The sequence below is a fragment of the Phyllostomus hastatus genome, unplaced genomic scaffold (genome assembly GCF_019186645.2).
Source record: "Phyllostomus hastatus isolate PE091 unplaced genomic scaffold, TTU_PhHast_1.1 phas_scaffold_387, whole genome shotgun sequence".
Classification (NCBI taxonomy): domain Eukaryota; kingdom Metazoa; phylum Chordata; class Mammalia; order Chiroptera; family Phyllostomidae; genus Phyllostomus; species Phyllostomus hastatus.
In genome coordinates, this window is record NW_025334027.1 from 2,453,682 (window position 1) to 2,469,880 (window position 16,199).

At 50.2% G+C, this 16,199-nt stretch overlaps 1 protein-coding gene across 2 annotated transcripts in view; it reads right to left on the bottom strand.

Moving 5' to 3' along the window:
* Window positions 1–5,656: 5,656 nt before the first annotated feature.
* Window positions 5,657–16,199, bottom strand: part of GNB1L (G protein subunit beta 1 like) — a 59,589-nt gene continuing 49,046 nt past the window's right edge. For both annotated transcript variants that reach the window (XM_045819919.1, XM_045819920.1), the window contains exon 8: window positions 5,657–6,191. In XM_045819919.1, the coding sequence (XP_045675875.1) occupies window positions 5,940–6,191 (252 nt within the window). In that variant the 3' untranslated portion in view covers window positions 5,657–5,939. The remainder of the gene's footprint in view (window positions 6,192–16,199) is intronic.

Here is a 16,199-nt window from a genome sequence, read left to right on the forward strand (position 1 = left end):
GCAGTGACCAGGGATGCCTTTTTTGTGGTCGAACACCCGGATCCCACACTGGGCCACCCCAAGGCCACTTCTGCTGGCCGTGAGGAAGTGTGGCAGCCTCCAGGAGCCTGGGGCTTCTCCTACAACACAGGGCTCTGCATCCTGCCACCAGCCATGAGCGTTGGGAGAGGCGCCTGCACCACTGCCGCCTGACTGCAGCCTGGAAGGCCCCGAGCAGTGGCCCCAGCCATGCTGTGCGCACACTCCAGTAACAGGGCAGCAGAATATACTGACCAGAGCTGGAACCGCCCACAAGAAACATCTATTGCTATCCCCAAATATAAGTTTTCTCTGTTGTGAGAAACTTCACCACAATCTCGAAGAATGTTAATGAAGAATACTGTGGGAGATGGGGGAATAAACTCCGCATCTCCCAGCTGATGGGCTGGTTGGACTGGAAAATGTCCTGCCGAGGGTGTGAGGGCACATGATGGGAGGTGGCTTGTCCAACACGTCCCCTTGCACTCATCCTGGGGAACCCTGGGACCGCCCCATCCGTTTTCTTCACTTGGCACCTCCGCACAGCCTTCTTCCAGGTCCTGGCAGCTCACAGAGAGTGGCTGACTACTGGGAAAATAACGTTGATGGCGGTGGCACAGTCACCTTGGTTTAGCCACTGGGGACTGTGTAAAGTGAAAATGACTCCTGAATTAAACAGCATTAAATGTAAGTCCCAAAGGAGGTTGCTCAGTGAACAGCTAAAGTAGCCAGAAAAAGCACTTTGGAACTGGGGAGAAAATCATGGCACTGATTCTTCAAGTTTTTAAAGATTTTATTTATTAGTTTTTAGAGAGAGGGGAAGGAAGGGAGAAAGAGAGGGAGAGAAATGTCAATGTGAGAAACACCGGTTGGTTGCTTTTATTTGCACCCTGACTGGGGACCAAACCCGCAACCCAGGTACGTGCCCTCATTGGGAATTGAACTGGCTACTGTTCACTTCGCAGGATGACGCACAACCAAGGCACACCGGTCAGGGCTCATGGGAGTGATTTTGCAAAGCCACCTGATGCTACAGACAGACGTGGCTGGGTGTGCTGTGCCCAGGGAGGTCCTGTTGGAAACACCTGACACGAGGGCAGGTGGACAAGCAGGGCCAGAGATGACTGGACGCGCTGCCTCCAGCCCTCCACCAGCCCCGAACCACCCATGGGGACAGGCAGACACCACCTATCAGCAAATGCACCGGCACTGCCAGCCTCCAGCTGTGTGACCAGGAATGGGGCTTCCCTCACAGCCTGAGGTGAAGGTCAAAGGCCTGGCCCGAGCCCTGCTCTCCCTTTCATCTGATGGGTTGAGGAACAGCGCTGGCAACTGGACTGCCAAGGACAGGCTTGTGGACTGACACTGGGTGTGCAGGAACATCTTCAAGGAAAAGCAGGCCTTTTGTGTCGTGGTAAAATGGAAACTGGAGAACACTTTTCAGTGGAGTGTGAGGCCTCCCATTGTCCTCTGCCTGAGCCCCATGGTCTACTCAAAATGTTGGGGGGCCATGCCCAAACAGCCTCTGTGCAGGCGTTGCCCCAGGGGTACCTCATGTGACCTCACCTGGACAGGCACAAGTGGGTGGGGGGAGGATACGGGCTGTGCTGCGCTTTCTGGCCTGAGATGGCCTCAGTGGGTTGCCTACTACTGTACCCTCCACCTGAGTCCACAGGGCCTAGCCAGTTCTTCTCTGTGGCTGGCGGAACTGCATGGTACAGACTGACCACAGTTCACATCTCCATTCATCTGCCAAGAGACATTTTGGTTGTTTCTAGTTTTGAACAAAGCTGCTGTGAACGTTCATGTAAAGGAAACAAAGAAGCCACCTCACGGAACGTAGAGGGCCCATAGTTAACGTCCAACGGACTAACCACGAGAGCACACTTGGCTTTGGAGCCACAGAGGCTCCTCCTCACAGAGCACCTACCTGTCCCATGTGAGCCGCGCAGGGACGGCACCTGTGTCCATGCTGCAGCCCATGCTGGACGGTCAGGGAAACTGGCTAAAGCCCCTCCCCCCACCACAGGGGTCACAGCTGCTGGAAGATGGCAGTGCCCCTGCACATCTGGGTCCCGGAGCTCAGCTCGCTCCTGGCACTCGGTCAGGTTTGAGGAAGGACTTGGCCCTGGGGACGTGACAAGGATAATCTGAAGCTCTGCAAACATCAAGCATCCTCCCCAGGCTGGCTGGCTGGGACATAGCCCATTCCTCGTGGTGTGGGAGGTCTGAGTCTGCTCGGGTCCGTGGTGATCTGCTGTGGCCCCAGGTCCTGCCAAGGCAGAGGCCTGCTGTACAAAGCCAGGTCCCACTGTGGGTAAAGAGGAAGAGCCCAGAAAACGACCTGGATGGCCCGCTGGTTCGGACACCAACATTCCTAGTACAGCTGGTGTCACTGTTGTTCTAGGGGGCTCAGCTGAGTAAACAAAATTCTCAGCCACCAATCTTCGGTGACATCCATTAAGCCTCAGAGGCTGAGGATCCTGCCACCTTACCCACCCAGCCCCAGCCCAAGGCCCTCTCTGCATGGAGAAGGGCCACATCAGGCACAGGGGGTTTGTGGGGGACGTCTGTCACAGCCCAACTTGGTCCCCACACACTGAGATTCAGCCACAAGATGTCCCTAGGACACTGCTCACCAGCACGACTTGGTAGACAGCATGGAGCCCAGCTCGAGTCAGCTGCCTGTGATGCTCTGTGAACCTGTGTGCACCTTCAACGTCAGGGTGAGGGCCACACGTGGGCATGAGGTCTGCGTCACCAGCACCTCCTCCTCACCACGTCCAGGCGTAGGACCCTGGCAGTCAGCACACACGGCTCACCTCAGCACCCTGGAAGCACCTCATGCTGACTTGCAGTACCCGGTCCCTTGGTCTGTAACACCCCGCCAAGGCTAGCTCTGTAAACCATGATTCTGACAAAGGACAGAGTCGTCATGATCCTTGATGAGCTATGACATGGACTTACGCAGGGGCAGGGGCACAGGCCCTCAGCTGGGACCCAGCCTCACAGCCCTGAGGCTGCACCAGCCCTGTGCAAGCTGCCTGGGAGTCCAAGCTGAGGAAAGACGGCCACGGGGAGTCCCAGCACAACAGTGGGTTCGAGCAGGGCCCTGGAAGGGTGCAGAGGAATTGATGAGGTGCCTTTCTCATGGCGGCATCTCCACAGCACAGCCTCACTGTCTCCAGCACCCGAGGAGGGATGTCACCACTTGCCCTTTGTGTGTGTTCACAGCTTTGCTTTCGTGAGAAGGACAGGTGGGTGCGGAGCCTTGTCTGACAGAGGTCATTGCTATTTGGTAGTACCCCGTGGCCACTGTCACCTCTGGTCCAGTCTTTAGGGCGTGGACGTCTGTGGAAGTGGCTGTGGAGGCTTTGCTGGAGGTCAGCGAAGGTTCGCCTTCTGAAATGACCATCCACAAGCTGGCGCCCTACTGTCTTCAGCCGTGTGAGCAGGAAGGCGCCTCTGCAGAGACGAGGCAGAGGGTGTGTGTTCTGAGGTGGCCCTGACAGGCTTCGGTTGCTGCCCCAGTGTGTGGCCTCTTGGGGGAGCCATGGCCAGGCTACCGCCTGGTGAGGTCACTCTCCACCGTCTCTGACCTGTGAGGAGCACCCAGAGCATGGCTCCCTGTAGCTCCCCTCATGTCTGATGAGGTGCGGGTTCCTGCAGCCCAAACTGCTTCTCTTCCTCAGGACATTCATAATGTGGAAATCCCGGCTACAGGACACTCAGGGGCTGGTGTGGCCCCTACTTAAGGTGCTAGGGGACACCTGGCAGCACCTCCATCCAGTGGGGTCAGTGTGGGAGGCCAGTCCCTGCACTGGGTGATCCATGAGCTCAGGATCAGGGCTGCCTTCCCAGGACGGTGCTCAGTTCCTGGGCAGGGGTGGGGGGGTGGGGAGGGTGGCGGTCGCCGGCCCCTGGCAGAAGCTGGGCAAATATCAGCAGTACATTATTGTCAGCAGTGTAGTGGGGTCTTTCCTCAAGGGGCCTAGCTCTATGACTGAGGGGCTGGGCCTCCGTTTCGATGGCCCAGGTCAGATGTCCATTTCTTAGATCCACAATACTTCTGCTCATGTGGACCAAGACAGACCTCAGCAGGCTGCCCCTCGATTCCATTCCCAGGGACCCACGGTCATGGGCCTGTGCCTGCGCCGCTGCAAGTCAGACTGCTGACTGGGGCCGCGACCCCAGCAGCCATCAAGACAACTGTGCCCACCCTGTCTTTAGCAACTGGGTGCCACCAACAGGCCCTGTCAGCCTGGGAACCACTGCACTTAGAGATCCCTGTTCTGTGGCAGCAGCTCCCACGCAGTTTCTGACCTGCAGAGAAGAGCGACAACAGAGTCCTTCCAGGATGCCGGGCCCCTCACAGCTGTATTCCTCCCAGTGATGGGGAGGGCATGTCCCTGGCCCCTCCTGCAGTGGGTGAGCGGGTCTCCTGTGGTAAGTCACCCAGAACACCCCAATCTCTGTAAACCCTCATGTGCCCCCTCTGCGGTACCCCAAGGCGGCTCTGGCATTTCAACCCTAACTTAGTGTGCCTGCCTTGTGGTCCTTGTTTCAAACTACCAGCAAGACCTTGGAGGCCCTTTTAACCCCTCGAGCTGTGGCATCGAGGCCAGACCCTCTGTCAGTGGACCTGTTCCAATGGATTCGGCCCGATGCGTCTCATATTCCTGCCACCTGGATCCCACACGTGTTCTCCAGATTTCCGCCGGCATAAGCCGGGAGAACCGTGCAGCTCTTTTGGAGCGTAGCCACCTCCTCATGGGTCACACTTTGTACCTCACCCTTGGGGGCCTGCTGCGACCTGAGTCTAGTTACAAGCAAAGCAGGGCGAGGCTGAGGATCCTGAGTGTCCCGCAAGGCCCCTGCCTAGGGGGAGGCCATTCTAGGTCCTTTGGGTAAAGGAGGGTGGACTTCCTTTGGCAGGCCCAAGGGGGCTCTTCTGTCAAAGAAGCTGGCAGAACAAAGGGGTTTGAGGCCCTCAGCTTTGCCGGAACCTGCCCACAGTTCCCACCCCAATTTTAAGGATCCTGTTTCTTCCCTACCAATGACCTAGCTTTAGGAGAAGACACCCTGATGGCAGGGCTTGGCCACACATGGGAGGAGACTCTGGTTGCACTACCTGATTGGGGTGCTGATGCCCAGTTGCCCTGTGTGTGTGGTGCCAGCTGTCACTGCGCCCTGGGTGCCAGGAGGGCCAGGCCTGGCCTGTCTCATCTACGGCTGCTGGGCTTTCTGCCCAAATGTAGCCCTTTGCCATCCTTGGTCTCACTCTCCTTGGGGTGGCCCTTCCTCCCACCCATCCTGTGTTTGACCTGCCCCCCACCATGGGCTCTCTCTGCCCAGTTGCCTTTGCCATCCCTCCTCAGCACCCTCTTTCTGCCTCACTTCCGTAGAAGTCAGTCACTCCCTTCTCATGTCCTGGCCTCAGCGCTGTGCGTCAGAGCTCCTGCCTATCCCTGGGGTGAGGAGCTATGTGTCAGGTCCTGGGGACCACGCTTAGTGTCCCCTGTTGGATGGGGGCTGACCAACCTGCCCTGTGGAGGGTCTGAGTAGATGACACTCGCTCAGCTCTGACCCTGAGAGGGAAACGGGTTGCCTTGGAGAATTCATACCCCAAGCCTACAGGTTTGCAACGTTAAGTTTACTGGAAAGCACCTCCCAGGATGGCCTCTAACCTAGGCCATACATGCCCAGGTGTCTGGCCCAGTTACTCTTTGTAAACCACAGAGTCACTGCTGCATGGATGCTGAATTTCACAAGAGGAAATAAGCCTCACGCAAAAAGCGAGGAGAACTGGTGACTTGATGTCCTCAGGGGTCCTGAAGCATGGTTTCCACAGGCCTGGGTCAGATCGAAGTGTGGGTGCCACCTCTCTGTCCCCCGTGTGTCTGTAACAGGAAGCAGGCAAGTCACGAGCGAGGGTAGAGCGACCAGACGCTGATGCGATGATCCTTGGACCCCGCTGCCAGCAAGCCATCAGCAGCAAAGGCCAGGCAGTGGACAATGGAGGTGTGGAAGGCCAGCACGGCCAGTGGCTTCATCGTCCGCCAGTGAAACACTCGGACACGATGGTCCCAGCCCGCGGTGGCCAGGATCTTTCGGTCAGGTCGGATCTTGACATCAGAGATCCCAGGATTGGTGAGTTCATGAGTCCTGCACACCTACAAGTTGACAGTGGCAAAGAGAACCGTTAGGTGGCTTCTTAGACCTGTCACAGAGGCTCCCACCCACAAACACTGTCCAGTAGCTAGAATGAGGAGGGAAATGTGGGCTGCACACACCTGCAAACGTACCCTGTTCCTGCTGGGAGCAGGCCTGCTGAGGGAAGCAGCCTGACCCCTGCCCTTGGCCAAACCCTCGGGTTATGATGGAAGACTTAGGCCCTTCCCCCAGAGAGCCTCCGAGGCCCCCCGGAGCTGCACCCCTCCGAGAGCCCCCTGCATGCAGTCTGCTCAGTTCAGAGGCTGCTCAATTCGGTCCAATCAGGCTCCCAGGAAAAGCCTCAATGGGCTGGACCCTGCGGCCCCTCACCACAGAAGTAGACTGCACCCAAGTGCCCAGGCGAGCAGAACATTTCCTGCATGACAGTGATGTAAATTCAGCACCTCTCCCTCTGGGGAGATCTCCCACCCACTGCAGCATGGGGAGTATGACAAACGCAAACTCCATCTTCAGCAAAACTGAGATTAAGTGAAACCTTGAAATTCGAGAGGGGTTCAAGAGCTGCCAAGAGTGGGAGCCAGCAGTGTGTGGACAGGACGAGTGGATGCCAACACTGAAGACTGAGGTGGCAGGAGGAGCTGCAGGGTGTGACCCAGCTACGGGAAAAGCCTTAGGCCCCGGCCGGGGTCCCAGAAGAGGGCTGGTCCTGGCACAAAACAAGGAGTTGCACACGCACACCCCACCTGTGTGGAGCAACCATCTAGGCTGGCGTCTCTCTGGGGTGCAGCACCCCTGTCCTCCTCAGTGCTAGGGATGACCCCTCCCCGGCACGCGCCTCCTGCAACCAGAGCTGCCTTTGTGGTCATGGCTGTTCTTGTTACACAGAACGTTGTTGTGCACTGCAGGGCATCTGGTATCTCTGTCCCCACACACTAAATGACAGAGGCACTTTGCCATCATTGTGACAACCCCAAAGGGCCACTTCCTCCACTGCTCCTGTGTTTGGCCTAGGCCTGGGTATCACGGGCTTGCACTGCCCATCCCTCACCAGCACCCCCTTTTCTCCTAATTCTCCTCCCAGTGGGGCCATAGCGACCTCAGTTCAGAATCACTCATTTCTACAAAGATAACACAAGGTAAAAGAAGCAAAGAAATATGGGAAAACAAATGGCAACATTCCTTGGAAGCAAATGGAAATTGTCAGCAAGCATTTTTTAGCCATAAGTTAACAAATAAAACTTTACAAAGCAGTTACCTCTATAAAATAAAAACTCAAAGACAGAATGGAGGAGGAAACTTGAACCGGCAGAGCACAGGAAGAGGTGGCAGGAAACTCGAAGAAATGAAGGGGAACTGGGAAGAGCAGACAGAGACTCAGAGACGCCTAACAAGACCGTGAAGGCAGGAATGGCACAAAGTGAGTGCAAGGAAGGGAGACAAAGGGCTGCAATGGACTGGACAGAAAACAGACATGGAAGACAAGGCAGAGGTGCTCCAGCATTCACTGATTTAGAAAACCAATTCTTTTAAATTTATTTTAGAGAGAGAAGAGGAAGCAAGGAGAGAGAGAGAAGAAACACAGGATTTTTGTTCCACTTATTTATTCATTCATTGGTTGCTTCTTGTATGTGACCTGACTGGGGATTGAACCCGCAACCTTGGTGTATTGGGATGACGTTCTAACCAACTGAGCTACCTGGCCAGCACTAGAAAATCAATCTTCTAGAAATTGAAGTCTTATGATCCAAGTCCAGAGAAAGGCTACGGAATAGTCAGCAATAAGATACGTCTAGTAAAACCATTGGACATAACAGCTAATAAAAGTCCTTTTGGTAGTCAGGCAAACAGACCAAGTCAGTCTATGGGGGTAAAGTTTAGGCTGTCCTCAGAATGTCCCACGGCCACATCTGTGCCAGCGGACGGCACAGCAATGGCTGCGAAGGGAGGCATGGCCCAAGAACTTCATATCCAGCCAAACTGCTGCTCAAGTACAAAAACAATAGACAAGCATTTTTGAACATGTAAAAACCAAAGAATATGCTCCCATAAGCTCTTCCTGAAGGACTACAGGATTAACCCCAGTCTCATAAGAGAGAACTGGAGAGCTACAGCAAATGGCCTGGCAGAGAAAACTGAATCTACTTACCTGCAGGATTAGGTCTAAAACAATATGGGGATTATGGCTTTAGAACCGGTTATGTAAGTAACAGAAAGATGGGAGGGTAGCAAGAGGGAAGGGATGTTAAGTTCACTGATTCGCTCATCTTTTGCCATTTGGGGAAAAGATACAATAGTCAACCTCACATTTGAGAGATCATCTGATACCCCACTGTAAATAATGACAAAACATTATTTTCTCCACACCCCCCACCACAGACATTAGGCACCTTTGTTACCTAGTATCTGCCCTTGTATTTCTCCAGAAAGGAATAAAAACAGAATTATGACTGGAATCCAAAGTTAAATCCAAATCTGTGCTATGTGTAAGAGAGACACCAAAACAACGATCAGCAGAGATATACCAGGAGACTGCAGACAAGTGGGGTCCCATCTTAGCAAAGACTGAATTCAGAGCTAAAAGCATTGAGCCAGACTATATACCACACTTAACAATGATAACAGGTACAATTCACAGTAAAGAGCTGAGAATACCTGTTCAACAAATAAACAGTCTTACCATTCATGAAGCAAGAACGATAAGAAAGTAGCTATGAAGGAGAAACTGGTACCAGACTAGTCCTCTTGCTACAAACAACCATCAAACTGAACAAAATATACTAAGCAACTATGTCCAGGCACTGGACAACAGGAGGGAAAGGGAAGCTGATGAGAGAAATCTCCCAGATGCCCCAGCAGCTCTCTGCCCAGGGAGATGTCCCAGCCACAAGTCAAGGTGGGGCCCAGCACTACGTGAAGCCGAGGAGGCAGGGGTCAGAGCGTGGGGCAGCTGGAGCAGCTGTAATCTGTGGGGTGCAGCAGCGGCATCGAGGACACTGGTGGAGGGACTGAAGGCCGTGTGTGGTTCCATGAGTTCTGTGTGAGGCTGGGCTGTGCATGCTCAGGGCACCACACCAGGTTTACCAAACAGTGGCAGCTACAGGGTTAAACGGAACAGACACAAGAGACCAGCAGTTACCTCAGGGTCAGCTGGGCTGGAGTACAAAGACTGTGTGACAACCCAGTGCCCTCTGAGACACCTGGCTTTGAGAATAAGGGTTACACCTTAAGGCAGGGCTCTACTGTGACAAAGCGGGAAGCCAGGCCCTCCACATTTGGAAGTTGGTCCCACCACATTAGAGAAGCCTGGGAATGAACCTGGGCTTTCCACAGACCTGCCCTACCAGAACACCAAACCAAACCTATGCAAGTTCAAGGTGAAAGCCAGTAACTGAACTGCCTGATAGAATAGAAGTGAACATTCTTCAAGGCAAAATAATAGAATTTAGAATCTCTATCACATATTCTTTACAATGTCCAGCACACAAACAAAAAATTATTAGACAAGTCAAAGAGCAAAAATATATGACCCAGAGTCAAGTGGGGAAAAAAAGCAGTTAATAGAAATTGATCCAGAATGTCACAGCTGTTGAATGTATCAGACAAAGACTTTAAAGCAGCTATTTAAATGTATGTAATTAGAAAAGAAAGTGCATTAAAGTAATTACCAAAAAATTGTCTCGATGAGTGAACAGATAGGAACTATTAATGGAGAATTTAAAACTATAAGTGAAGAACCAAAACAGAAGAGCCAACACAATACTACAGGAGAAAACACCGTTGGAAGATGGATGCTGCCCGACTAAGACTTCCTATAAAACGACAGTAACCGGATTATGTGGTATTGGTGAAAGAATAGACAAAACAGATCAATGCAATAGAATAGAGAGCTCAGAAATAGACCCACATAAATGCCGTCCACGTGATCTTTGAAAGGAGCACAGGTCATACAATGGAGCAACGACAGTCTTTCCAACAAATGGTGCTGCACCAACTAGACGTCCACATGCAAAAAAAAGAAAAAAAGAATTACACACGGACCTTATACCCTTTACAAAAACTAACTCAGAATGGGTCACAGGCTCAAGTATAAAATACACAACTATAAAGCTCCTAGAAGACAACACAGGAGAAAATCTAGATGACCTGGGGTTGGCAGCGCCATTTTAGATACAACACCAAAGGCACAATCCCTGAAAGAAAGGACTGGTCAGCTGAATTTCATTAAAATTAAAATTGTCTGCTCTGTGAAAGACACTGTCAAGTGAATGAAAAGACAAGCTACAGAGAGAAAATATTTGCAAAAGACACATCTGATTGTCATCCAGAATCCACAAACAACCCTTAAAACCCAGCAACAAGAAAACAAACAACCTAATTAAAATATGGGTCAAAGACCTTAACAGATACCTCACCAAAGAAGATATACAGAGGGCAAATAAGCATATAAAATGATGCCCCCCAGCCTCAGGCCATGCCGTATGGCAGTGGTGGTAGTGGTGGTGGTGGTGGGGGGGGGTGATGTGCCTCTGCTCAGCTGTGTCCTAGGCAGCTCCTGCAAGTCCATGTGGCCCAGGCCAGAGGGTTCCCTCTCTAACTCCAGGCTGGGGAAGAGCCAGCAGCCGCCACTCTGCAGGAGCTTCGGCAACACAACTCAGGTCTCACAGTGCATCTCAGAAGCAAGAGACAGACGGTCAGACAGGTGCAGACGGAAGCCGCACACCCCTCCTGCAAGTGCGTCATGCACTGAGAAGCAACGCCAATCTGCTGAACTTCCCAACCAGGTTTACTCTGCAGAATCTTCTTCACTGAAGTTTCAGGGAGCATGTGTTTCCAGGGCACCAGTTCCCCGGCTTTCTCGAGTAGGGGCTTGGTGGTGAGCAGAGCAAAGGTGGCCCTACATGTTCATGAAGCCCTTCTCCCACCTGAGGAGCCAGAGGGGAGGCTGGGTGCACTCAGGGCTCTGCAGCACCAGCCTCTGGGGTCCCCTCCGACTGGACGCGTATTTCAGATGAGTCTGTCACTGCTCCAAATAGTCCACCTCCAGGGCAGGGTCAAGCCAAAATGAAAAAGTGACCCTTGCTCAGCAGGTCTGTTTAACGACAGCCTCCACTGTCCCCACCCTGAAAGGTGAGGGGTTAGGCTGGGAATGGCATGTGGGGTCAGTATACCAAGTGTGCATGGGGAAAATAGGGAGCCTTACTTAGAGAAGAGAAAACCCAGCCATGTCTTCAAATGATTATAACTTACTTTACCAGTGCATTTGCAAAGGTTTATAAAACCATCCATAACATATTTTTTTCCTTAGATTTCTAGACTTACTGGTGTGACAGCTAATGCAATAATGATTTGTTTCAAATGTCAGTGCTTAAGCTGTACAAAGCTGATTTTATACATTTTTCTTGTTGGCTGCATTGTAGTTAATGAAATTAAACACACCCATTGCATTTGTCCTCAGGGGACAAGGGACTGAACACACCACTGGTTTATTTTTCTATTAAAATAAATTGCAGACAGCCGCATTTGAATGGCCCCGAGTGGGGCTCACCCAGGAGCCAAGGGACTTTCTGGGCTGCCGGGTGCCATTCATCAGCGCATCAGGGTTGGACCGGGGTGCCCGTGTTCAAGAGAGTATGGCATCATCCTGGCTGGTGTGGCTCAGCTGGTTGGAGCGCCATTCCGCACACCGAAAGGCTGGGGGTGTGATTCCAGATTGGGGCACATACCTAGGTTGTGGGTTTGATTCTTGGTCAGGGCACATACAGGAGGCAACCAATCAATGTTTCTCTCTCTCTATCCTCAGCGCCCATCCTCTCTCCCTGTGACCAATAAAAATAACATCCTTGGGTGAGGATTAAAAAAAAACAAACTACTATTGGATCTTAATGCAATCCTGGATAAGAATACACTTTATGCTATGTGAAAAAAATCTTATTACTAGAAACCACAAAAAGTAATCATCATTACTTTTTTTTTAAGATTGCATTTTTATAAGAAAACATTTGAATGTGTGCAGCTATTTTCTTATGTTGAAAAGTTTTTTGTCTGTAATGAATTAATGTATACAAAATACTTTATTAATAGGACAATATGTATGATACCAATATTGATTTAAAAAAATTAAAACCAACCACGCTTCTGGCATGATAAAAGCATCGAATTAAATCCATGATTTTCACTCATCTAGAATGCTGTTAAAACTTACTCCATACCATCTTTAAAATTTGAGAATATTTTTAGTATCTCTGGCTTTACTTTGCCAGAATCATTATGTCATATATGTATAAAATAAAAAGGTGAATATGTACTTGTATGAATCCTTAGCTGGAAATATTCCTATAAAGTTGGCTAATTTATATTCTCTTTATATTGTATATGGATTTCTAACATTTTTAGCCCTGTGTCATTTAAGCTTCCTTCATTTGAATAAATTCACTAAATATTCCTTAAAAAAAGACACTTCCATCATTTTTCATCAAGGAGATGCAGATTAAAACAAGACGCCACCACACACCCACCAGAAAGCCGAACATCCGGAACGCAGATACCGCCGAGTGCCGGGGAGGATGCGGGGCACCAGGACCTCACACTCGTGGCTGGTGGGAGCGGGCAAAAGCGCAGCCCCTTTGAAAGACAGTTTGGTGGCTTCTTACAGAACTGAACATACTCTTACCTTACAATGTAGCAACTGCACTCTTTCCTGTTTACCCCAAAGGAGCAGACACTTAGGTTTGGGTTTGTCCACTCCAAACCTGCACGTGGATGTTTATAGCAGGTATTTTTATAACTGCTAAAGCTTGGAAGCTAGCAAGATACCTTTCAGTAGGTGAGTAGATAAACTGGTGAGTACATCCAGACAATAAATATTATTCAGCACTAATAAGAAAGGAGCTATCAAGCCATGAGGAGACATGAAAGAAACCCAAGTGCATATCAATCACTAAGTGGAAGAAGCCAATCTGAAAAGGCTACATGCTGTGTGATTCTAACTCTATGACATTCTGGAAGAGGCAACACCACGGAGAGAGTGAAGAGATCAGTGGTTGCCAGGGATCAGCGGGAGGGAGCCCAGTTGACTTTGGGGGGTGGGGGAAACACACTGCGTGATGCCGTAATGGTGGACACACACACCCAAACCCACAGGATGTACAACCATGAGTGAACAGAATGTAAAGCATAAACTCTGACTGATAAACTGTAACAGAAAATCTAGAACTAAAAGCTGAAAATGGAAATGAAAAATGTGTGGGACAGGCTCAACAGCAGATTGGAAATTATTTTTTTAAAAATCAGTAAACTGGAAGACACATCAATAGATACAATCTAACCCGAAGAAGAGAGGGAAAAAAGACTAAGGAAAACTGAATGGAGCCTCGGGGACCCCCCTGTGGGGTGACATCAAACTGTCGAACTTAGAGACGTCCCAGGGGAGTGAAGCTGCTGGCAACGACGGCGGACAGGAACTCTGGAGGGAGACAGGGACCTGTGGGAAGCAGGGCACGAGGAGCTCTCCTCAGGAACAGTGGGGGCCGGAAGACAATGGAACAGCGGCTTTAAAGTGCAAGGCGGAAACCGAAACTGTCTTCCCTAAATTCCACAGGCAGCATTCTTGGGAAAGGAGGGTGAAATAAAGACATTTTTCTGAGAAACAAAAGCTAGAGAACTTTTCGCCAGTGGAACTCTCCTACAAGAAATGCTAAAGGATATTCTCCCAGCTAAAGAGAAGTAAAACCAGATGGAAACTCGCACCTACAGGATGAGCACCAGAAATGGGAAGAGTTGAGTAAATATAAAATACTGTGGCCTTTATATCCAATAAGTTTTAAGAAATAACAACCGATGCTTTCATGTAAAACCGGTAACGCTGTAAGGCAGAGTTTCTAGTGAGTGTGAAAGCAAACTACGTAACAGCACAGTAGAGAGTGTGGGAGGGAGGGCGACGAAATCACATCAGGGCGGGGCTGTGACATGCTATGGGCAGTGTGACCACGTGAAGGAGACCTAGGTAAGTCACAGAAACAGACTGTTAGCCTGTGAGCTAGCACTCAGACAAAAAAATATGACAAGAGCTATGTACAGTGAAGGAACCAAGAGAGGAAGTAAAATGGAACACTAAAAAATAAATATTTGATAACACACAAGAAGGCAGGAAAGGAGTAAAAAAGGGTAAAAAAACGGAAGTGACAAGTGAAAAACAAATACCACGATGGCAGACTTAATGCCAGACACATCACTAATTATATTAAGTGCAAACAGACTAAATGCTCCAATTAAAAGGCAGAGATTGTCAGAAAGGATCAAAGACTACAAAAGATGCTTTTAAATATAAAGAGATCCAGACAGGTCCAAAGTCAAAGAGAGCTGTATCACGCAAAGAGGAAACATAAGAAAGCTCGTGCCGCAGCTCTCGCGTCGGACAAAGCCCACTTCAGGACAAAGGATGTCACGAGAGACCCAGAGGACGTTTTCATCAGGATGTGGTAGCCGTATTGAATGCTTACATTCCTAGCGATGGAGCTTTGAAATTCATGAAGCAAAACTGACAGAACTGAAGAGACAGACAGGAATGTTCACAGCCACACTCCGATGCTGTAAGACCTCACTCAGTAACTGGTGGGAGACCAGACAGAAAGACGGGTAAGGATACCGAAGACCTGAACAACACCGCCACGCACCTCGACCTAAGTTGGGCTGACAGAACACTCCGCCCAACAACTGCAGAACACATGCGCTTTCACCAAGATACACCATGTGCTGGGCCAAAACACAAGCCTCAATAAGTATCTGCATACTGACATTGTACAGGGTACCTTCACTGACAGCAGAATTAAACTAGATTAAAGATATCCACAAATTCAACAAATATTTGGAAATTAAATAATATACTTCTAAGGAACCACTGGATCAAAGAAGAAATCACAAGGGAAAATAGAAAGAATTTTCAACCGAATAAAAATGAAGACACAATAAATCAAAATTTGTGGGACAGACCTACAAAGGCTGGTGACTAGACTGGCGGCTGACTCTTGCGGAGGTGCAGCGGGGACCCAGAGAAGCACCTGGGACTGGGGACACCATCAACATGCTGACTCACACTCAGAGGTCCCAACTTCTGGAAAGGAGGACTTGAGATGCAAATGTGAGAGCAACATTTATAGCACAAAATAGCAACAAAGAGATACAATGTGTGTGAAACCAGCTCAGTGAGAGACAGCTACATCTGAAGGAAGGTGGAAGGGGAAAGATTGAAAAATAAATAAATAGAAGTTATTAAAGGATGTAGTCACCAGAAGAAACCTGGCCTGAGCCATGTTCAGTTGGCAAAATTGGCTTTTTGGCAAAAATCCTTTCTAGAGATAAGAAGAGGGACTAAAGAAAAGGTTCAATTCCCCAGGAAGATTAGCATTCTGAACTCGTATGTTTGTAAGCCAGGTTCAAAATGCAGAAAGCAAAAATGCACGGGGTACAGGAAAACTGAGCAAGATGTGTGGCAGCTGGAGGGTCCACCTGACCCTTCCCGGGGCCCCCAGGTCACAGGCGCGGCGGATGCCATGCCTGGCCCAGCGCGCACAGGTACAGCCGTGCGTGCAGCAGCGAGAAGCACTTCCTTCCCGAGCACATGTGGAATACTTATGAGAACTGGACTGGCCTCCACATTTCAAAGAGCTGATATCATTCAGACCTTCTCCTCCGACCACAATGGAATTAAGTTAGAAATTGGAAAATAAAAAATAACTGGGGGGGGAAAATCAAACATTTGGAAACATAAAAACACTCTAATCAGCTCAGCAGTCAGCGAACAAATAAAGATCGGGTCCGCCCAGAGTGCGTGGTGATGAAGACGGCGACATCCTACAATGTGGGACGCAGACTTCGGCTGCTGTGAGGAAGGCAGGCCGGGAACGAATGCGTCATGCTCCCCTCTCAAGTCAGCGGAGCCCAGAGCACGCAGGCGGGAGGCAGGGGAAGAGCAGGGCAGAAACGCTGGAACAGAAAAGAAGACTGACCAA